General features: G+C 39.2%; 1 protein-coding gene across 11 annotated transcripts in view; it reads left to right on the top strand.

The window, feature by feature from the left end:
* beta-Spec (spectrin beta chain) overlaps positions 1–23,533 on the top strand; it is a 636,597-nt gene that overhangs the window by 369,064 nt on the left and 244,000 nt on the right. For all 11 annotated transcript variants that reach the window (XM_067155517.2, XM_067155514.2, XM_067155515.2 and 8 more), the window contains 5 exons: positions 5,340–5,552; positions 5,631–5,777; positions 7,057–7,248; positions 16,505–16,858; positions 18,741–18,980. In XM_067155517.2, the coding sequence (XP_067011618.1) occupies positions 5,340–5,552; positions 5,631–5,777; positions 7,057–7,248; positions 16,505–16,858; positions 18,741–18,980 (1,146 nt within the window). The remainder of the gene's footprint in view (positions 1–5,339; positions 5,553–5,630; positions 5,778–7,056; positions 7,249–16,504; positions 16,859–18,740; positions 18,981–23,533) is intronic.

Raw genomic sequence — 23,533 nt, 5'->3', positions numbered from 1 at the left:
TACATCCTGGGGTGCTAATGCTCAAATCATGAGATCCACTGCTCTTGCACTTTCTTATTCCGTCGGTGAATATTGTTGCTCAACCTGGCTTAACAGTGCTCACACTGGACTAGTAGACGCCCAGCTGAACCAAGCAATGCGTATCATAACAGGTTGCATCCGACCAACTAACACACACTGGCTTTCCACCCAAAGCCGCATACCACCTCCATCCCTAAGATGATCAGTCACTGCTTAACTTATGGAAGAAAATAGAAAACAATACTCACTTCCCTATGCATTCTGACATAGCAGCTTCTCCAGCTAACCGACTGAAATTTAGACACCCTTCTTGGCTTACTGCTATGAATCTACAAGACACTTCCTTCGATATCGGTTGCCTGGAAAGAACAATGGCAGCAGCAATCCTTGTTACATCATCACATCATTAAAAACCCTTGCAAGTGCCCATATGGATTTTTCATTCCCAGACGGCAATGGAGGACGCTGAACCGAATTAGGACCGGCCAAGATAGATGTGGAGCCACTGTCTTCAGATGGGGATGGAAGACATCACTGCAATGTGACTGGAGAAGAGGAGCAGACAGTGGAGCACATTGAATTCGAGTCTCCTTTGCATGCTTATAGATGCTCCATAGACGACTTACTATGTCTCGAGCGAAGCTCTTTTCTGGGTCTAAACTTTTGATATGGAACTTCAGTTACAAACTTGGGATGGTTGTACATATTGTATATATTGTATTCATGATACGCTAAATAAATAAACAAATCACCTAATATACTGTACATGTTTCGAGCACCTTATTGTCCTCTTCCTCAGTGTTTTTTCCACACTACCAAACATTGTCTTGCTATAGAACAAATCCTTCACCAGTCGGCTTCATTCCAGGTGGCACGGCATTGCGCGAAAGGATACGGTGATATTAGTTTTTTTCCAGTATTCCCTTGACTTTCACCAAATCACTAACCTGATTATTTCCAAAACATCCCCATACCATCACATTTATGCAGGATTCCATAACCCATTTGCCGAGGCGGCGACGATCGGAACCAAATTTTTCAAATTTAGATTCATCCGCCCAAAGCACCCTTTTCCATTGTTCAGCGGTCGGGTTAGCATACATTTTGGCCCATTATAGCCTTTTCTGCTTGTGTACAGTTTTCAACAATGGTTTCCGTGCTGCTGTGCGACCGGACAATCCTGCCTCAAGCAGACTATTTTTCACTGTTGTCACAGACACAGGTTGTTCTCTTGTTTTATTTATCTCTGAGCAAATATCTACCGCTATACGCCTTCTGTCACGCTTCCTGAGGATTAAAATACGGTTATTCTCAATTTTAGAAGTCTTCTTTGGACTTCCATTGCGTGGTTGATCTTCATGACTACTAGTTTCCTCTTTGCGTTTCACTGCTGTGCGAACATTACAGTCTGTAATTTTCAATTTTTTTCACAATTTTTCTGTAATTTTTCTGTAATTTTTCTGTTTGACCACCCAATTTCTATATAAGCACAACCTTGGCTCTGTTTTCTTGGATTATATTAGCCTTCTTCCCCATATCCGATTGTTAGATGTGTGTTTTTACTGTAATTACGTCCAGATAACGATGTAGAAAATAAACAATCTGGTACAGAGATTTACAACTGCTCAGTAAAACTTCTGTAGGCTAAGTGTCTACTTCTAAGACAGTGAGGAAACAAGGACAAGTAATCACGTGAGAGAGGCATGTTTATTACCTGGGAAAGGGCCGGAAGTTATCCAGGTAGAAGCAGGCAGTAAGAGCTTGGGGACCATAAATCTGTCAACTTCTTTGAAAAAGATAAGTCAAATCTCACAATATGAACTGAAATAGCTTTATGAAAGCATCCATACATAAGTAACAGAATTAAAGTACCACTTATCACACAGAAAACAATTATTTAAGAAAATTATTAATTTTCGTAGGCGAGTCTAAACTTTCTGACGCTGTGTAGACAGCAGGATGGTCTTGCACTTCAAGGACTTCAGGTGGCCATGTAGAGACTGGATGTTTATAAACGCTAGTAATGACAACCCCCCCAATCTTTGACAACTGTACGAATGTTGTCATCGATGTTAGCTTTTAACAATGAAACACCATCAATCGTACTCCGCACATAGGTTGCTACACCATAGGCGTGGTGGTATGTTGCGCTGATTATCATATCCTGGTATTTGTCCTCTTAATCACTGTTGATCTTCATCTGCAATATGAGTTTCCTGAATGATCACCACATAAGACTTTTGACAAATATTGGCACTTGGATTTACTTATGCCTTCTACATTTAATTGATAATTCTGAATGTAGGCCTTACACATTTTCTATTAGCTTGTTGTTGGTTCTGAAGAGAACCTTTTACATCTTGTTTTCATTTTCATGTTTGATAGCCAGGAGATCACAAGGATAGTCTGGCTGCCTGATCGCTATTGCTCGTTTAGCACCACCTGGCAGTCATGTGTAGGGCAAGTTAAGGTTATACCTACGGACGTGAGCAATGTTCAACCCCGAACGAATTATTAAAAATCTCTAAGTATTAAGGCTGATTTTTAAATAGCAAATGTGTATTTATTGGAGTAATTTTTGGAGATAGGAATACTAAATAGGCAAAAGGTAAGTTTAAGCTTTTAAAAGAATAACGTTATTAGCTTTTCGTCCCACTAACTTTTTTACGGTTTTTGGAGATGCATGGTGCTGGAATTTTGTCCCACAGGAGTTTTAACTAATCAGTAGATCTGACATAGGGCTGGTGTATTTGAGCACCTTCATATACCACCGGAGTAAGCCAGGATTGAACCTGTCAACTTGGGCTTCGAAAGAAAGCCCTCGGCATGGCACTTTTGAAACAAATTACAGTGTTGGTTACCACACAACGTAGTTTTGAGAATACAGAAGCTAAAAATTCGGGAGAAATGCAAATAGCCCAGCAAATTAAACGGCTCATTTTAGAAAAGTAAAAGAATAACATGAGAGTTAGATTTCAAATGCGCTTGGTACAGGGACATAATACAGAATCGTCTGTTATGACAATGTGAGTCAACGTGATCTGTGAATGTAAGAAAACCATACTAATTATCTACCTTGTTTACTGTCTTGATTTCATGATAGAATGTTATAGTAAAGTTCATTATTTTCAATTTTTATGTGGGCATAACTAAAATTGTCAAAACTGGAATGTAACATTGGCACTCTCGTAAGGTTTGGTGACCTGAAACAAATGAGACATACATTAATTTCAGTATTTACAGCAATTTTACATACAGCATGAAATTTGTAATTTAAACCAGCTGTGAATACTCTTCCCCTTGATTTCCGCTGCACTGGTCTGTGGCTTGGATTCCTCCATTGTGGTAATCGGTGACAGTGGCAACCCATTTGGCAAAACAAGCTTTGCCCGAAAATTTTCCATTTTTGACGAGAACTTTTTGCAGCGATTGACTGCTTTTGTTTCCACCGAAACAAAATGTGCTTCTGAAACACCAAAGTCGCTCTTCGCATCTTTGTTCCAGTTTTCTTCCGAATACAGAACTACATGAACTTCAAAGCTGGTCGTGTAGGCATATTGTTTGTGTCTCTCATTTTTGTCACGGAACGCAATAGAAACACACTCACAAAACTGTTGACAGTCTCATAACCATCACCAGCTGATCCAAAGAAAGTTCGTCATATTTTTTTCCTTTTACTTGTGAATTTATTTTATAGTTTTGATTTGACTTTTGTTCAGTCAGTCAATGATCTGCATTTATGGTTGTCGCTGATTCCTTATCAATTGTTTACGTAGTCTTTTCATAAAGAACTTGACCATTTCCTGTGATACATTGTTCCAGTCGTAAATGGATATTTGTTCTCTTCAATGCCAACTTTATTTTGCTACTTTTAAAAGCTCCATTCATCTACTAATGTCATTCCATGTTTTCTCTCAACTGACAGCTTGGAACATCACATGTTATGGGGTCCATGGTGAATGTCGTGTGTGTGTGTGTGTGTGTGTGTGTGTGTGTGTGTGTGTGTGTGTGTGTGTGTGTGTGTGTGTGTGTGTGTGTGTGTGTGTGTGTGTGTGTGTGTGTGTGTGTGTGTGTGTGTGTGTGTGTGAAGGAAAAATTCATATTAAAGATCCACCTTTTCACAACAAAGAATCCTTTGATTATTTTATTATATTCTTATGAATATTGTAGACATGTTTCGTCATATAGGCATCATCAGCCGCATTCCCTTAGTACAGATTAAAGTTAACACAAAGAATAGATCTCAGAAATCTCTACACAATTAACAAACACATAAATAAAACATGTTATCCTTGTCGAAGTAAATCTATAAAAGTCTAATGAGTCTTACAATTTGATATTTTTCCTTCAGGTGTGTAGTATCTTCTGTTTCTAGGATAACATGTTACTAATAAACATTGCTCTTATGCATGTTACTTGTATTCTTCATACAGTCTTGAATATTAAAATATCTTATAAAACAACCATAAATAGAACATACATTGAACTGTTAAAAATGTGGGAATATATCAATGATCTACTGCTGTGGGGAAGCGTGGGGAATTTCTTAGTGTCGTTAGACAAAATGGACCATATATTATTTGGACGTGCACTACTGTAATGTCAGAAATCCCCTGCTTCCTTCCCACAGCTGACTCACTGCTAACTAGTGTACTGACAGAATGTGCAGAACGAACATTTTTCTTGTCCAGTAGTTCATCCCATGATTTATCGTACCAAAAGCCTCAATAGTGACCTCCTGAATCTAAAATATCTGCTGTATCTTGCTGAAATCCTAACTGGAGCATCCTTTCCTAAACCCAAACTGCCTACTACCAAACCAGTTAGTACTTTTGCAAACATGTCTTGTGTAATAATCGTATGAAGAAACTTAATGTTTTACAAGCCCTTTAATACCGTTTAAGAATGCGATTATCTTAAGTGGATTAGAAGTTAACATCTTGGATGATCCACTCTGTATACTGTATCAGCCATGAATAAGATCAGATTTCCCACAAAACAAATAGTTTTATTTAATTTTTTTTCCTTTGTTTATATTATGGTGCTTTAATTAAAATTTAAATATCAATTTTGTGTACATTTGCACGATTGTTTTACTATTTTCATTGCACATCTAAATCTGGGCTCTTAATTACAAAGACAGGAACAAACAGTTCTATTCCAAAAATTTAATTTGTTCAGAATTCCTTAAAAACCATAAAGCCTACTGTTGGATTTCTGTTGTAATTCTTAGAAGTACTGCGATCCATGTGATTTTGCTTTCCTTATTTTTGTTCGGGAGGGAAGCATTTATTTACTGAATTTGTTTGTGTGTACAGTTCTTTGCTGATGCTGACGATGTGGACATTTGGATGTTGGATGCACTACGTCTCGTGTCCAGCGAAGATGTTGGCCGCGATGAAGCAAACGTGCAGTCTCTGTTGAAGAAGCACAAAGATGTTACCGACGAGTTAAAGAACTATGCGTCGGCAATCGAAGCTTTGCATCAACAAGGTGCTGGCCTAGGAGAACAAGACCGTCAGTCTTCTGTGGTGAGTCTTAGAATATTTAAACGTCATCTGTGTTTATTTTATTGCATCCTTTACTAACTGGTGGTGGTGTTGTTCCAGGTGGTTGAGAGATTATCCAGCATAGACAGTCGGTACAAGGAGTTGCTGGAGCTTGCCAAGCTGCGCAAGCAGCGTCTGCTCGATGCTCTCTCGTTGTACAAACTGCTCAGCGAGTCGGATGGCGTGGAGCAATGGATCAGCGAGAAGGTAAGGAACTAACTGGGATCGACATTACGATGTCATGATATTGGCAGTGAACTGCGAATAAATATGACCTGGCTATAATAGAGGGGCAGCGAAATGTCAATTCAACATAGGCATAAGTCAAAGATCTACAGAATGATGATTTGCCCAGTGGTGGTGTGTGGAACTAAGTGCTGAGTGTCCATCAATCACTTGGAGTCTCCCTACTCGACGTAAATTGTACCATCACTGATGTGAGAGAGAAGAATACAGCAGTTTGGTCGTGTAGTTCACTTCTTATTGGTGCCGCTCATCACCTGAAAGTTGATGGTCGATGTCCTCTCGGACTACTAAGACGGCACCGGATGGATGTAGTACATCCCAAAGGTGCACATGGTTATGCTAAATGGCATTCTAAAATCGGAATAGTGAACCTTGCACTGAAGTGGGACGAAGTTTGCATCTGTCTACCAGTTGTATGCCTTTAGTTGGCAGGTATTGGTTTGTTTACACTTCAAAATTTGAAATGTTAGGTCGTTTATAGATCCGTTTTACTGATAAAGCACTGTAATGTATCAAGATCATATACAGTGCTGCCACTGCTCAGTTCATTCTATATCAGAAATTCTGAAACTGTGAAAGAAGTGCATTAAAATCGGTTAATATTCGTGATGTACTTAGGTTGTTAAATTGCACTTTGATGGGTTTAATATTTTTTAACATACAAATTTTGAAATTTTGTGTGATTTACAATGCCTCTGCGTTGCAGAGCTGAGCTGTCCTGAGATTATTTTTCTGTACTGCAGTAGTTTTTTTTTCTGCATCGCTGACTTGGTCTCCTGAGATTGGTTTTGTGAATTGTAGAGTTATTCTCTCGAAATGATCCCAGAGTTTGTTAAAATTGTTTAATTCTGCAAATCTTGAAAGTCATTGAGGTAGATTACATAATGGGTGTCAAATTGTTCAGAATGATTGTTACTGTTTAAATAATTAAAGCAAACTTTGAGTGACTGGTGACCTTTGAGTTTTACCACTCCTGCCGCTTTTCCCACACCTGATGGGGTCATGGGTACAAACTGTGGCGTACATGTGCACTTGGCTTTGTTTTGAGGCTGGATGCCCTTCCTGACGCAGTCTGAACTATTGCGTGTTTGTTTTGACATTGGTGGTGTGTTGTGTTTATATGATTTGTTTTCTTCTGGAAAACATATTTAAAATGAAGGGAGTTTGTTTATGGTTAGTCAAGGTTGAATATCTCTGAAATTGTGAACTAGTGTTGAAGATGGCCGCCTTCATTTTTCAGGACAGAATGCTCGAGACCATGGTACCTGTCAAAGACATAGAGGATGTGGAGATCATGAAGCACCGCTACGACGGTTTTGAAAAGGAAATGAACGCCAATGCTTCTAGAGTTGCTGTTGTCAACCAGCTTGCAAGACAGCTGCTGCACGTGGAACATCCTAACTCGGAGCAGATAGTGGCTAGACAGAACCAGGTAGGTAATGCTCTGTTACAAGTTGTAAAACTGGAGAGAGGGATTTAGAAGAGAACACAATATAACTACAGTGAAACCTCGATTCTCCGTTTTCCGAGGGACCATGAAAATAAAACGTACAATACGGGAAAACGGAAAATCCGGGAATGAATGAAAACCATCAACAATTTGGATAAACATCACAAAAATGAAATATGTATAATTATAATCTTACAAGAACTCCTAAACCAAACCAAACTACAGCCCCAGTGGGACTTTCTGCCAAGCGACCGCTGCTCAGCCCGAAGGCCTGCAGATTACGAGGTGCGCATGGTCAGTGCGACGAATTGCCTGACCTGGTCGCAATCGAACCCGGGTCCTCTGGATGAGAGGCGGGCATGTTAGACCGCGAAAGTGCATTAATTACCGGTACGCGAGTTCAAAATCTCGATACTTTATATTCAATTTTACAGGAGAATCTTCGTCATTTTCCCGTGAAAACGTCTTTCAGTTCAGCAACTTTGATTACGCTAGGCAAACTCTTCGATAAATCTAACAACGCCAAGCCAAACGACAATCGACCAAAAGTATTTTTAATTCTCTCATCTAATAAAATAAAGCACATTAGATACAAAAGCACCCAAAATGATGGCGAAATCCGTTCATTTCTTAATCTTTCATTGTAATTTGGTCTCCAGTATACTGTTCGTAGTCAGTTTCTGGAAATCTCGTACCGCGCAAATTAGGCCTACATCGACTTTTAAAGGTTATGTTGAACTCGAAAACATGGTTTCGAATGTATGTATCGATTCTTAAAAGTTCTTGAATGCATTAAATTCAATTATGAGCGTCACAAATCCAATCAAATTGGAAAGATAAAAGAAATATCAAAACTGCAGAAATTACGGTTATTCGTGACCTTGAGGTCATCTGGAAAGCGCGCTCACTGCTCATGTCAGTACGAGTTTGAAATGATACCAACCATTTAAAATGTAACGTGCGCAAATAAAACGACTGCGGTTTTTGGTATTTTAACACGAAAACGTAAAATTCCCAGTCTTACATTAGAACCTAAACAGTAGCCTAATAGGCAATCCCAAGACCTCCCATGGCTTTCTTTTTTTAAAATGTAAGGTGCAACGTCCGTTTTGGTCTCGCTAACATAATTATGTACGATAATATCAAAAATACTGAATTTGTGTTAAGAAGGAGCAGTTTCGATTCCTGCCTGAAAGTCCAGTTACTCTGCAGTGCCCTGAGCAAAGTGCCGAAAACCTCTTCGGCAGTACGATCGAAAAAATGTCAAAATATAAACATCTAACCCTGGACATAATATGGACGTTTTATAAGTGCGAACATTTGACGAAACTCGTTCTGTCTTCAAGCAGAACTGTCGAAATGCGCCGTGTCTCCTTGCAATTGTTGTGGCCACTCTCTGCTTTATGATTTTCCGAGATTCTCTAAACAATACCACCCGAATGCGATGCTAAGATGGTCCCTTATGCAAGTTCACCGCCGACTGCTTTTCCAGTACCGGTACAGTAGGCCCTACTTGCTTTAATTATCGCAGTGATAGAGGATTTAGCATTGATGGGACTGGAATTTCTGGACGGTTGATCCGGGAAATCGTTTCTTCGAGCGTCGAGGAACGGATAATGCGGGACTTTTACAACGTGATTTAATTACGATGCTCGCGGGACCGCGTAATTTGAACGCATATTCCGGGAAAACTTATTTTCCGGGAACGGATAATCGAGGTTCCACTGTAGTATTTATATTTGTGTGCATCCAAAATTGTTTTTGACCTTTATAAAGGATAGTCGTGAGTGAAATGTAATGAATTATTTTGTGCTCTGAAAGGTTTCCCACACCTTGGTTTGCAGGTAACCTGTTCATTTTGAAACGGTGCAGTTTTTAAATTTCTCAGGGCAGAGTTAAATATACACTAAATTATCTACAATTTAATATCTTAAGGTATCAATTAAATGTTTGAATTAACAACTTACTATGATCTAATCCTACTGTGTTATAAAAAATTATTATTATTTATTAACCAGGTTTTACAGAGTTTCTTAAAGTAGAGGTGGTTTGACACGCTCCTAATTTCAGCAGGTAGGGAATTCCAAATTCGGCTGGCGGCGACTATAAATGATCTTCTGTAGCCAGTTGAGCGGTGAATGGGAATGCTTAGTACTGAGATGGATGATGATCTGGTAGGAATACTAGAAGGTGATGCTAGGTAATGGAATTGTGTGGCAAGGTATTCAGGAGTGTTAAGGTTCAGTATACGATGTAACAAGGAAACGGTGTGTAAATTTCGTCGCTCTCTTAAGCGTAGCCATGAAAGTCTATCAAATGCGGGAGAAATATTGCTAAACCTTGGTACATCTGAAATAAATCGAACACATGCATTATGTGCCTTTTGGAGCTTGATGGAGAGTGAGGCGTTCAGGTTACTGTATACTACGTCACAATAGTTGAATATAGGCATTATCATACTTTGGATAAGCAGTTTTCTTTCCTTTTGGGGGAGTAAATCTCTGAGTTTCTTAAGGGAATGTAAGGAATAAAACACTCGCTGACCTGTTACATGTTCATTCCAACTAAGATTTTTATCCATTATCATCCCTAAGTTTTTAACTGTGTCTTTGAATTATAACTGAGTGCCTCTTAATGTTACTGAATGGGTATACACGTCTGTAAGTCGTGCGTGGTTTTTTGGGTAGCTAAAAGAATACACTGCGATTTTTGGGCATTGATTTTTAGTGCATGGTCATCGGTCCACCTACATATTCTTCCTAGGTCGTAGTCATTTATTGCAGTGGGCAAGTCACGAGGATGTGCATGTGTATATATTTGTATGTCTGCGTACACATGATATTGACAATGTTTAATTACTTGTGTTAGTCCTGAAATGATCGAAAATAGGAGTGGTGCTAGCACTGACCCCTGTTGTATTGCAGTCTCCATAGATTGCCATGAAGATAAATTTTCACCTGCTGATACACACCGCCAGCGATCAGAGAGATAGGAGTACATCCAGGATAGTGTGCTTTGTGAGAAATTAAGAGCACGTAATTTTGCTATTAGTATGTGCGTGTCAACACAGTCGAAGGCCTTACTAAGGTCTAGAAGAGTTAAAATAGTAACTTCTCCCTTATCCATAGCTACTCCTATGTCATTTGTAACTTTAAGTAGCGCAGTAGTTGTGCTATGATTGCTTCTAAAACCAGATTGGTATTTGTCAAGAAGCATATTGTTATTTAAATATGCTGTTACTTGTCTGTGAACTATTTTTTCCAAAATTTTGGACAGAAATGATAAAATGAAAATGGATCGAAAGTCTTTGGGTTCCACAGGATTCCTAGTCTTGGGGAGTGGGCGAACAATTGCACATTTCCAAACGGAAGGGAACATGCCGGTTATCAGTGAGGTATTAATGATGTGGGTTAGAGTTGGAAGGATTACGTCTAGAGTTTTTAACGTAACTGTGTCCGACTCGTTGGCTGAATGGTCAGCGTACTGGCCTTCGGTTCAAAGGGTCCCGGGTTCGATTCCCGGCCGGGTCGGGGATTTTAACCTTAATTGGTTAATTCCAATGGCACGGGGGCTAGGTGTATGTGTTGTCTTCATCATCATTTCATCCTCATCACGACGCGCAGGTCGCCTACGGGTGTCAAATAGAAAGACCTGCACCTGGCGAGCCGAACTCCTTCCTGGGATATCCCGGCACTAAAAGCCATACAACATTTCATTTCAACAGTAACTGTGGAACAATCTCGTCACATCCTGTCGCAGTTGTCTTTATTGATCGTGCAATTTGTCTCACTTCTGCAGGAGTTACGAGGGAAAAATATAACTGTTCTCCTCCATTGTTAGTATTGCCGTTGTGTATAATTCTGTTAATCGTCTGTTCTTTCGTTGTCTCGTCAGTGTCAACGGGTCTTGTAGTAAAGTATTGGTTTAAATCATCCAGTGGTAGTTTGTCAGCAGTGTGTATTTTATTTCTGCCTATGCCCATTTTGTTAATGGTTTTCCAGATTGTTGTCGTGTTCCGGGTTAGCAAAATGTTCTGTGAGTGTCTTATTTTAGCATTCCTTACGGCCTGTGTGGTCGTTTTACGAAGGGTCTTGTACAGGTCAAAATCGTTTGGTACTTGACTAGTTTTAAATTTTCTGAAAGCTTTGTCTCTCTCTGCCATTAAGTCTCGAACTTCTTGAGTCATCCATTGAGCCTCAGGGCATGTTACACAAGCAGTGTGTTTTGGCGCATGTTTATTGAGAAGAGCTAGCAGTTGTGTGTTTAAGAACTCCACTTTATCATCTATATTATCTAAAACATGGACATTATGGCAAGGTATGCTTGCAGCGTCTTCTAATAGGGCTTCATTATATATACTTTTTAGGTCTTGGAATGTAATTAATTTAGGTCTGTACTTGGGGCATTTAAGTGAATAAACTAAATAAATTAAGTTTGATTGGATAGTCCGCAAGCAGACATTTTCCAGTGGGTCAGTACTCTGTCAGGGTTATTCGTCACAATCAAGTCCAGTAATGTATGTGACGTGGCTGTAAGATGTGTTGCGTTAAGTGGCAAAATCATCATGTTACAAGATTTAAATATGTTGATTAGTTGTTTAGTCTGTCATTTTGTCGTTAAGGATGTCAGTATTGAGGTCTCCTAGTAATAAAATATGCTCATACCTGGGTAAGAGGTCTAGTAGGATGTCCTCAAGGTCTGTGATGTATCCAATCTTTGGTGGGGGATACACTACACTCAGTAAGCACTTTTCACCTAAAGCCTCAATTTCTATGAACATGAACTCAGGCCTTGCGCAGTATTCACTAACTGTTTTGTAGATTACTTAATATTTTAGGTTGTTCCTAGAATACATAGCTACTCCGCCGCCGGCTTTACCTGTGCGATCATTTTGGATCAAAGTATAATTTTCGAGGTGGACAAGAGAATTTAACAACCAAGGTTTAATCCAGGTTTCCCCGTTCATGACGATGTGAGGGTTGACATTAGCAATAATGTTACGGAGTTCGTGGTAGTGAGGAATTAGACTTTGAACGTTAGCATGTACTACCTGTAAGGAATTTGGGAAGTTGTTAAAAGCATTTGTAAGGGGATTAGTATTGTATGGTATTGTATTAGGGAGCTGGGTAGGTGTGGGAGCAGGAATTCCGCTCATCTGACCACCAGTAACCTTGCCGAAAATAGACGCATGTGCAGCACTCTCACGTTGAGCTGTCAACCTGTACTCTTATCTTACCTAGTTATATGTAAATCTAATGAAGATATAATCTAAAAGAAATAGTTGGAATAGTAATTATAGTTCAGTAATTAGTCTAGTATCTAAGTTAGTTAAAACTGTAAAACGTGTAATGCCACGTTAGTTTCGGTCTGTCGATTTATTTAATCCTGTCCAATTCCGCTCGGCTCGACACGATATTTCACACCATTGTGTTTCGCAATAATTGTACCGTCTGTTGTTCAACAATTGGACACAGAAAACCTAGTGATTGCTTCTTGCAACAGTTTCATTCTGATTGACGTGAGGTTTTCTCTGATTGTTTTGCCCGTTCCTTTCAGTTTCTTTTTAGATTTGAATAGTTCGTTCCGTTTGCGGTACGACACGAACTTCACTATTATCGGACGCGGCTTATCTATATTCATCTTGCCTACCCTTTGACTTCTATGTCCCCGTGCGTTAAATGTACACCAATACTGTCGGCTATCTCGATGACAATTTTGTCCGTGTCCTCGCCACTCGATTCACGCGCCCCGAACACGCCGTGATTGCCGCCGCTGATATTGCTCGAGAGCATCGGTCTTAGTTTCGAGCTCTTCCCTGAGGTCTGATATTGTCTTGTCTCTGGCCTCGAGCGCATCCCTCATTTCCTCGATTACTTCAGTATTCAAATCTATCGTAGCTTTAAGCTGGTCTTTAACGGCCCTGGCTACCTGGTCTTTTATGACGTTGGCTAGTGTGGCGAGTGTTTCCTTGTCCCTCAGAGCTTCCTGTAGGGCGCGTTTCACTGGGCTGTCTGTTGTTGCTACCTTCCCTTTCCCTGGCATGGCTGTTTACAAGAAAGATTGTGTTGTTAATTACTTGTGATACACTTTGAACTGGCTGTTCGTAGCACGGTGGTTTTACTTATCACCTAGTTGAAAGTTCCACACGTAAATGCCGATTTTACACCTTCAAATCACTGATAAACCTGGAGACTGAAACCCACGCTACTAAGAACTGGTCGCCATCTTGAATCAGGGTAGAGAGATCCCTCAAGTTTGGTAAGAAGCTCAACCATTTGAACTGCACTATTGCTGACAAAGACTCGATGTGAATGAAGTCCGTTCACTTCCCGGTCAGTCAGATCCTGATGTGTTGGAAGTACCCATCACACCAGCTGTTCCACACACTGAGACTTTAAGTGTAAATACTTGTGTTATGCTTTCTTGTATTCAAAAATTGTTCCCACAGGATTCAAATCGCTCATCAGTATGACATGCTCGTAATGTTTCATGAGAGAGGAGCACTGTCATTGACAGTTTTCATGGCTTTCTATGGTAACATTGAAGGTTGGCAGTGCATCCAGGAAATTTCCCCTATGGTTTGTGGTACCATACAGTACAGCACGTCCCTTACGAGAGCAAATTTTTGCAGTAATACACTTCAGTTGCATGATCATGTGAGGTTTTTCATTTGTATGAAAAATAACCTGAAAGATGCATTTACAGAAAAATATAGGCACATATTTAAAAGATGTATAATTGTACACTATTTCTTACAACTGCTCATAAAATCAGGCTGCATTTAGTTTGCAGTGGAAGGTCTTTTCTGTGCAGTCAACTTCTAAACCTGACCTATTTTTTTGTGTTTCTGGTGTTTTACTCATCGTCAAAGAAGCACTTGGATATTTCAATCTTGACTGAGGAATAGTCCATTCTATGTTGAGGGGACTTGAAATTTTTTTTCTTTTCAGAAAATTCTCTTCAAGGGGAACATTGTGCTGTTTATCACGTTCATGGCTGAAAACTATTTTGGTTAGTGCGGGCAACTACTGTTGTGTGCACCCTTCATTCTCATCTACAGGGTCCTAATCAGAATGTCAATCCAGTGGGTCAGTGTATATACTCCTTATGTCTTTGTCGTCCTCTTCCACTACACGTAATGCTTCCGCTAAGACAAAAGAACTGGAGAGGGGAAATAAATTATCAAGTTTCTATGCTTGAAATCTGAACGCACCATACCATACCTAACTTTTGTAATAATTCACTTCTCAGTATAAAAATAAAGAAATAACAGAACATGAAAGGGTACTGAAAAGACGTGCGGTACCATACTATATCAGCATGTTTCTTCTGCTCTCAGATCAAGCTTACAGGAAGTTGTGGTATTTATTGGTATTTCTGACATTCCTTTCATCTATTACAAACATATTTAGTGTGTTGAAATGTTTGTGTACATTTTCTTGAACAATCAATAATGAAACTTACCTCAGACAGGCAGCTTCATATACAGAACGTGCCAATTCAGAGCACTGTTGATTAAACGTAGCACGCAACACAGACACGGTAACAATACTGAATCATTCTTAAAAGGTCTGCAGATGTAGCAGGGGGAGAGGTGATACTCCCACGTGGCGTGTTCCAGGTGGCGGATACGGGGGTCCTAACCGGCTTGCCGGCGGACTTCAGGGAAATAAAATACCTCTCGCGGACCAAACACACTACTCCTGCAGGTGGGGGACGCACATGTAGAATACACCCGCGGTATCCCCTGCCTGTCGTAAGAGGCGACTACAAGGGGCGACCAAGGGATGATTGAATTAGAACCATGAAACTACTCTTGATTCGTACCATCATGCGGGGAACACCATGGGTTGCTTGTACTTGCGAGTAGTATCACTAAATTGGTACGAAATAGGTTTGTGATTTTTTGCAGTAAAAAGCCTGGCCTGGTGGATTCCAGTACCCATGCGTTGTACCCATGTGAGCAACACCGCGGGTCTGGGCGTAGCCTGTGGGTTGTACCGCTATATGAGCGGCACCGTGGGTCAGCGTTGCCTGTGATTGGTACCCACTATGTGAGGAACACCACGGGAATACCGGCGCCCGTGACTAGTACACCTAGGTGAGAAGCCTTCCCGGTTTGCGTTGGCTATGAGTGGCGCCATTGTGTGAGAAACACCATAGGTCTGCGTTCCCTGTACGAATTGCAATACTTGTGAGTAGTACCATCTTGTGTGGAACACCGTGAGTCTTCGCTACTTTTGATCAGTACCCCAAAATGACAAATACCATGGTTCTACTTTACTCGCGACATGTACCATTCTGTGGGGCCTTAGACGTGAATTTAGCACCCCTTCAGACATCAAGCATCATTGTGCTCTATAAATGGTCCCTTGGTCAGTAATACTCTAATTAACTACCTTCTTTTTGAGTCTGATCCACTGTTTTTGTTTGTTTGTTTTTGTTTTTTTGTCGTGTTCATGTCCATCCATTCATTCTTCATGACTTTTTATTTATTTTAGTCAGTGGATGAATATGAATTTTTTGTTATTTCATTTCGTACCATTAGGGGCTGATGACCTCGATGTTAGGCTCTTTTAAACAAGCAACATCATCATTGAAAGGTCTGATTTTCATTCCATGTACTATGTTGCCTTAATAATGGTGCATAATTTGGATAAAATTGATGATTGTGAACAAGCAGTAGAACACTACAGTCATTCAAAATACTCAGTTGTCTTGTGATAACACTAATAAAATTTCAGTTTTCACATTATTGATATTGTTAATGCCCTGATGGGACTAAATTGAAATTTAATCATATTAATTTTTTATGTAGTATTTTCCACTCGGCGACTCATTCCTTCCCGGCTAACGAAAATTTCTGGGGGAGAACACACTAGTCCTATCACAGCTTCATTATTATCAAAGAGTATTTATGTGTAAAATGTGATTAAGTAGACGAGGAACATCTGCCGCACTGAACCCATGGTGTGCATTATTTAACAAGTTATATTTGATTTAAAATTTAGTAAGCCAATCTTTCATGGCACATTAAAATATTTAAGCATTGATCAGTCAGATGATAAATTGATTTTTACAGGATTTGAATAATTTTCTTACGATCTGTAGATCTTAAATGCACTCCTATTCATATGTCCAATTACTTTGGATTATTTGGCTAGCTATGCAATGTCTGTAAAACCTCCTGAAGTATTCTTGTGCTAAAGTGTTTTTCTTTTTTTTAACAACATTGTAGCTGAACCACTTGTGGGCTGAGCTCCGTGAGAAGGCTGAAGCAAAGCGGGAGGAGCTTAACTCTGCTCATGGCGTTCAGACATTCCACATTGAGTGTCGCGAAACGGTCTCGTGGATTGAGGACAAGAAGAGGATCCTTCAGTCCACAGACAGCTTGGAGATGGACCTTACAGGTATCATGACGCTGCAGAGACGTCTGTCCGGTATGGAACGTGACCTGGCTGCCATCCAGGCTAAACTGGACGCTCTGGAACAGGAGGCAGATGCTATCAGCTCTGAACATCCCGAGGAAGCGGCAATGATCCGTGAAAGGATTGTGCAGATACAACAGATTTGGGAGCAGCTTACTCAGATGGTAAGTAACCATGTGTTTCAGTGGTATTGGTGGTAAAAAAGTAGAAGTGATATGCAGAGGGATGTAATGAACAGACTAGTCAAGTCACACTCATCTTAGTTCTTGTCAAACGGGCGGTGAATAGTAGATGACAGAACGAGACAAAAGTTTTTGGTAATTAATTAGAATGAATGTTGCTGAAACTGAAATGGTTAGGGACATAAAAATACTGTTTACACGAAGAATGTGACCATGCTTTCTTGGCTGAGACATCCTACTCTCAGATATTGATGGTGGGCGATTAATTTCTTTTATGTACGCTATTTTTAGGGTGAAATCTCCAAGGAGCGTGGGATTGATAAGTTCATTTCCACATAGACGTAAGGACATTGAAATCAGATAGGATAATCAGATTCATAATCTATTCATAATCTGTAGTTATAAAAGTTGAAATCAACCCATTTTTAGTCATTTGAGTTGGATTCAGAGTAAAATGTAGCTCCCACTAAGAGTGACAAAGCAAGGAGAGATTGATGAAACTTGACTAGGAAATTGAGTTTAGCAAACAGTCAGCTAAGGATAACATGTTGGCATACTTAATTACCTGTCATACAAATTTTAGGGAAAAATGGGCAGGTACATATAGGGTCAAGGCAGAAACACATTTCAGAAATGATATTCTAGGCATCATTAATGAACAAGGGGAGTGTATATGTGAGAATTTACAGAAGGCAGAAGTAGGGGCTGTGTAAAAATATTTACGTGTAAGGATAATCTTCAGGTACACTGGTGAGGTACCAAAATTTATTAAAATAAAGACATTTACAAAAAAGAAAAGCTGAAAGCTAAAAAATCAGTTGGGATTGGTAATAATTCTGGGGTATACATTATAGGCAATGTATTATGGTATAGTGCAGTATCTGAAATATTTTGATTCCTATTTCCATGAAGAAGCAACACCAAATGGGGAGTTCATATAGTAACCCCAGGTGTAAGGGAAAGGGTGATAAACATAAAGTAGATAATTACAGTCCACTCAGCTTTGACATGTGTTGCATGAAAGTTCTGAGAAAGCATTCTTTCAGAGCATGTATTATTTATTTATTTATTTATTTACGTAGTTTACGCCCACATTGGAGCACTTAAATCAAATCCAAATACATTTACGTTAACAAAGAATTAACTAAAGATTTAGCTTGCATCATCTTCCTTTCCCAAAACCTCTTCATTCTGGCTGACCTGGCTGCCCTTTCTTCATCAGATATGACATATTGTTTGTGTTGTACAGTTTTTAATGACAATCTTATTTGTTTGTTCTTGAGAATCCTTTTTTCTTTATTTTCAATTTGCTTCATTGTAATATTCAGCTCTTTTAAATCATTCTGAACTTCTTTAAACCAATTATTTTTTGTTTTACTTTTCCAAAAGTAATTAAATAATATATTAGACACATTTGTAAAATTACTGACTGGTTTGATAGAAGACTTGGGGTTTTGGGAAGGTTATTCCAGTGTGGCTTCCACGATCGGTTGAAATGATTAATCAATCAGTTTTTTGCAGGTTGAACCCTGTACGATTACTTTCGGTAGAGACGTATTCAAAATATCTGCATGATACAAAGAGTAACAAAACGGTTTAAACTTGTGTGTTTTTTACTTTCATGTTTATTATTATAATGTGTATTTTTTCTTTTATTTACTGTAATTAACTTTCCTGTTCTAATCTCTGTTTTAAATCACATGTTTTCTGTGCAGTGTCATATTTCTTGGTCCTTCCAAGTATCTGCTAGCATAGTTTCCCTTCATACATCTCTTCGGATTTTTTAAATAGAGTAGGTATTTTTATAGAGGAAAATATAACTGTGCTAGTGTATGAGCTTGAACTTCATCCCTCTTCTGTTTAGCTCAAAGAGCGGGACTCAAAGCTGGAGGAAGCGGGAGACCTTCATCGTTTCCTTCGCGACCTGGATCATTTCCAGGCGTGGTTGACCAAGACACAGACAGATGTGGCATCGGAGGATACTCCTGCGTCACTAGCTGAGGCAGAGAAACTTTTGAATCAGCACCAGAGCATCCGCGAAGAGATAGACAATTATACAGAGGACTACAGCAAGATGATGGAGTACGGAGAACGTATCACGGCTGTAAGTTCTGGCTTGTTGCCTGTCAAAACTAGTTACTTCCCTGTCTTTCTTGTAGGTTACATTGCAGAATTGTTGCATACCTGTCAAGTATTCCATTTTTTTCCGTAAAATGTACGGATTTTGAGCGTGTTTTATGGTTGTACGGATTAATGTTATTGTACGGATTTTGAATATCTGTGCTTGTTTTCGCTTTCTGTGGTCAAATCGGATTTGTTGGACTTTCTATAGTAGCTGGTAATACGAGATGCACTATTTGAAATTTGACTGGTAAATGTATCGATAATCACGTTATCGATTATCACAGTGCTTTTATCACCTGTTCGATCTCAACTGCTACTTCATTCACTGAGATGTTCCCAAAAAGTAGCAGGCTGTGATTTTGAAGAAAAGAAATCACTGAAAAGAAGCAGGCTGTGTATTTATATATAACAGCTGTAGTAACTGTGTAATGCTTCATAGCAGCTGAAAAGCTTTTTTTTGTGTGGGTATGAAAATAGTGACGTTAGTCCTGAAACTCGTAGAATTGTGTGATGAATTTGTAAGCAATTTAGTATTTTAGTGGTCTTCGTAATGAGTTAACTGGGAAAAGATATTAACTATCTTTTAGGGAGGCGTCTTCTGCTGAATTTTCTTGTTTCATACAATCACGGAAAAGCGAAATATTCACATTCTGCTCCATGTGCTTGTGTGATACAAACATTTCTCACGGAGGAAGAGCAGAATTAGAACCGGTAAATCACATTAAATCTGTTAAACACATCTCCAATACAAAATTTAAGGATAGGAGTCGGAAAATTAATTCGTTTTTTTACCTATTCTGGAGCCGACCTTGATGTAGTAAGAGCGGAATGCTTGTTCACTTCATTTTTAATTGAAAATAATAGCCCATTAGCTGCTGACGACCATGCTCGTGCTCTGTTCAGGAAAATGTTTCCAGATGTAGAAATGCCAGAAAAATATGGCTATGGTCGTACAAAAGCCACACACATTTTTGGAAGAAATGGCTACGGGTTCAAGAAGTGAACTAGTTGGTTACATACAACGCAAACCATTTGCTTTAGCTGCGGATAGGAGCAATAATAGTAATGCTAAGCTGTACCTTGTCGTCACCTATTTCGTGGCAATGCAGGGAAAGATAGTTAGCCCAGTGCTGTATGTCCCAACCTTGCTGGGTGATACATCAGGATGTAATATTGGTAATTTAGTAATTTCACAGTTAGTGTGTTTCAAAATACCAGTTCAGAATTGTGTAGCGTTCTGTTCCGACAATGCTCCAGTCATCGCGATCCACTGCCGTTGCCGTGCCGAGTTTAGAATTTAGGCCTAGAATTCAGATTCAAGACCCAGTTAGGCCTAAATCAGCAAAGGCAGCTGTGTTTGGTGGTAGCCAAGGAAGGGGAATTGCGGGAGTGATTAACGACTAGAATATAGCAGCAACCGGAGAAATATATCCAGGAGCTTCTATCAAGTGTCCTGGAAAACTTAGAAGAAGCAACTAGGAACTTCGGGAGTGGCGATGCAGTGCTTATCATCGGTGGGACGAACGGCGTAGCTTTCGACGACGCCAAGAGTGTAAGATCACAACTTAAACATACACTAGGGAAGCTGACCCACACTAACGTCTTTGTAGTGAACGTGCCCCACAGGCAAGATTTGCGTACAGACTCGTGTGTGAACATTGAAGTGGACAGGTCAATACAGATATTGTTAAAATTTGTAAACATTTTTGGATACTCAGGTTATTGAATGCAGCAGTTTTGAGAGATACTGTTATACAAAACATGGTCCCCATCTAAACAATTCAGGTAAACGAAAGATAGCAGATATTGTTCTAGATTTTATTAATCTTAAGATATATACTGTAAAACAGGCAACTCCCTTGAGTTATAATACTGACCAGGAAAACTAGTAGAAAGAGCCAGCTGTACTTCAAGCTGGCTCAGTCAACTAGAAAATGAAACTCAGGATAGTGAGGAATTTCAAGTTACCCAATTGCAACAGTCAAGTTTTAGGGAGGAAGGGGGTCTGAGATTGCTCTTGGTAAACTGTCAAAGTGTAGTAAATAAACAATTAAAATTCAGTACATTAATGGAATCTTATGAGACTGATGTGGTGATAGGAGTGGAATCGTGGTTGAGAGAAGGGGTGGGTAATAGAGAAGTATTTCCAGAAGGGTAGTCTATCGTAGAGACCGAGGAGATAAAACGGGTGGGGGGTGTTTATTCTGGTGAAGGAAACTTGCTGTTCACATGAATGGTTTACTGATGAAAGGGATGAAATATTAGGGATAAAATTAGTTTGTGATAATATGAAGGAGGTGGGAATTATAGGAACATACAGGCCTGGAAGAGAGGAAAGGGAAATATTTGAGAAAATAATAGATTATACTCATAAAAACAATAATAATGATATGGTAATAATTGGGGGAGATCTAAATTTGCCTGAAGTTGAATGGAATGGAGCTGCAAGTGAAGCCCATGAACAGAAACTGGCAAATAAGTTAATTTGGGAGGGAGGATTTACACAAGTAGTACAAGAATCGACTCGTCTCAATAACTTACTAGATGTATTCTTGGTTAAACCATAGGAAATTATTGATAAAACTGAGGTAATTGAAGGAATAGGAGACCATAAGGCTGTAATAATGGATGTAGGACTCGTACCAAAAAGGCTTAATAAGAGGGTTACACAAGACAAAAAATTGTACAGAAAAACTAAAGTTGATGTAGGACTTAACCTTAAATCACAATTCAGTTTTTGGATATGTGAACGGAATAATGTGGATACACTTTGGGCTAAATTTAAAGGAATCATTTGGGAAGGAGAGAAGAGATTTGTACCTGTTAAGAAGGGTAAAATGACCTCAGACCCTGTTTATTATACAAGGGAAATAGGAAAATTAAAAAGAAAATGTAGAATAGTAAACAGGAAAATCAAAGAGGGTAGGGAGAGTAGAGAAACTAGAAAACAGCTAATGAGGGAACTGAATAGAGTGAAAAAGAAAGCAAAAGAGAAATATGTGAATGGCATACTTTAAGAGGGTAATGACTAGACCTGGGATTTTAGGCTCTAAAAAAATTAGTTTTAGGCGCCTAAAATAGACTTTTAAAACAAGTAAATAGGCTTTTAAAAGAGAAAATAGGCACTTAAAATATCTTTTAAAAATGTAAGCAGGAAATAGATTTTAAAATATTACAATATACACTTAAACTGTAATGTGATACTTTTTTACTTTAACAAACGTGGTATCCCTATTCTTAACCAAAATAACTGCAAAATTAAGACAGAATAAAAGACATTTATCAAAAACAATATAAAAGAGTCATTGTCAAAAAAGATAGATTATATGATATATCATTATCAGTACTGATCTAAAACCTTAATACTAAAATCATTGTACACAATTACAGCACTGTAGGCATCCAATAATGGTGTAAACGCGAATGGAGTAAGTGTTTATTATTTGTGAGGAACATTCCTACAGTACTTTCATTCGTAGTTTGTTTTACAGTACATAACAATAATCTTCTCCAAATTTTCCATAGTCAGGCTGTGTCTTTTGTCTGTTAAAGCCATTTTGAAAGCAGAAAAAAAGCGCTCCACACTCACAGATGTTAGAGGGGCATAGGAAAATGTACCTACATTTTTCAATTCAATTTCACTTGGTAAGTCTACCTTTTCGCCATCCATTACCTGATGTACCCTTTTCAGCACTGAATAACCTGGGTTCTTCTGCAGTACACTAGACCACTTGTCTCTTATTTTATCCCCTACCTTGCCCCTAGCACTTCGTATGTTATTCTCAGCTTCCTTATTTACAGAAAATTGCTGTTTGAGACTGTTTCCTTTTCCCTCCATTTTTGTAATGGTGGAAGAAATGAAAAATTTGCCTGAATATACGCAATGTCTCTCTGAACACTGGAACAATCATTTAACAGCTCTTTGACAGACGGCACACATGCAGAGTTGTCCGTTAAAGGCAAATTGTCTATCACAGTCATTATTTCCTCAAGATTTTCTGCATAATACAGGGCATCTTCCATCCAGGAACCCCAACGGGTGATGATTGGCTGTGGTGGAAGGAGAATAGAGGGGAGTTTCTCTCGAAAAATTGCTATTCTTGATGGAGCCTTACAGAACACTTTCTTCATTGTTGAAATGAGAGTATTTACTGCAGGAAACTCGGCCCTAACTGTTTCTGCGAGTCTATGCAAGGCATGGGCCATGCAAGTAACATGAATTAAAGAAGGATAGAAAGTTTTGAGGAGAGGTGCAGTGGCAATCATGTAGGAAGCAGCATCGGAGACAAGGAGAAGGGCTTTAGAATCATCAACACTCCCAGGATACAACAATTGCAACCCCTTGTTGAAGTATGCAATGCTTTGACTATTGACCTTCTCAAGCTGTTTAGAGCAGAGAAGGTGAGCGGTAGATGCCTGATTGGGTTCCAGTTTTCCTACTATAAGGTTAGTAATGTACCTGCCAACAGAGTCGGTGGTTTTGTCCACACACAACTATATGCAAGACTCCCCAATATCCTCTCTGATTGACAA

Source organism: Anabrus simplex, chromosome 11, assembly GCF_040414725.1.
Source record: "Anabrus simplex isolate iqAnaSimp1 chromosome 11, ASM4041472v1, whole genome shotgun sequence".
NCBI lineage: Eukaryota > Metazoa > Arthropoda > Insecta > Orthoptera > Tettigoniidae > Anabrus > Anabrus simplex.
The sequence above is the reverse complement of the archived record's forward strand: the minus strand, read 5'-3'. Positions and strand labels throughout refer to the sequence as shown.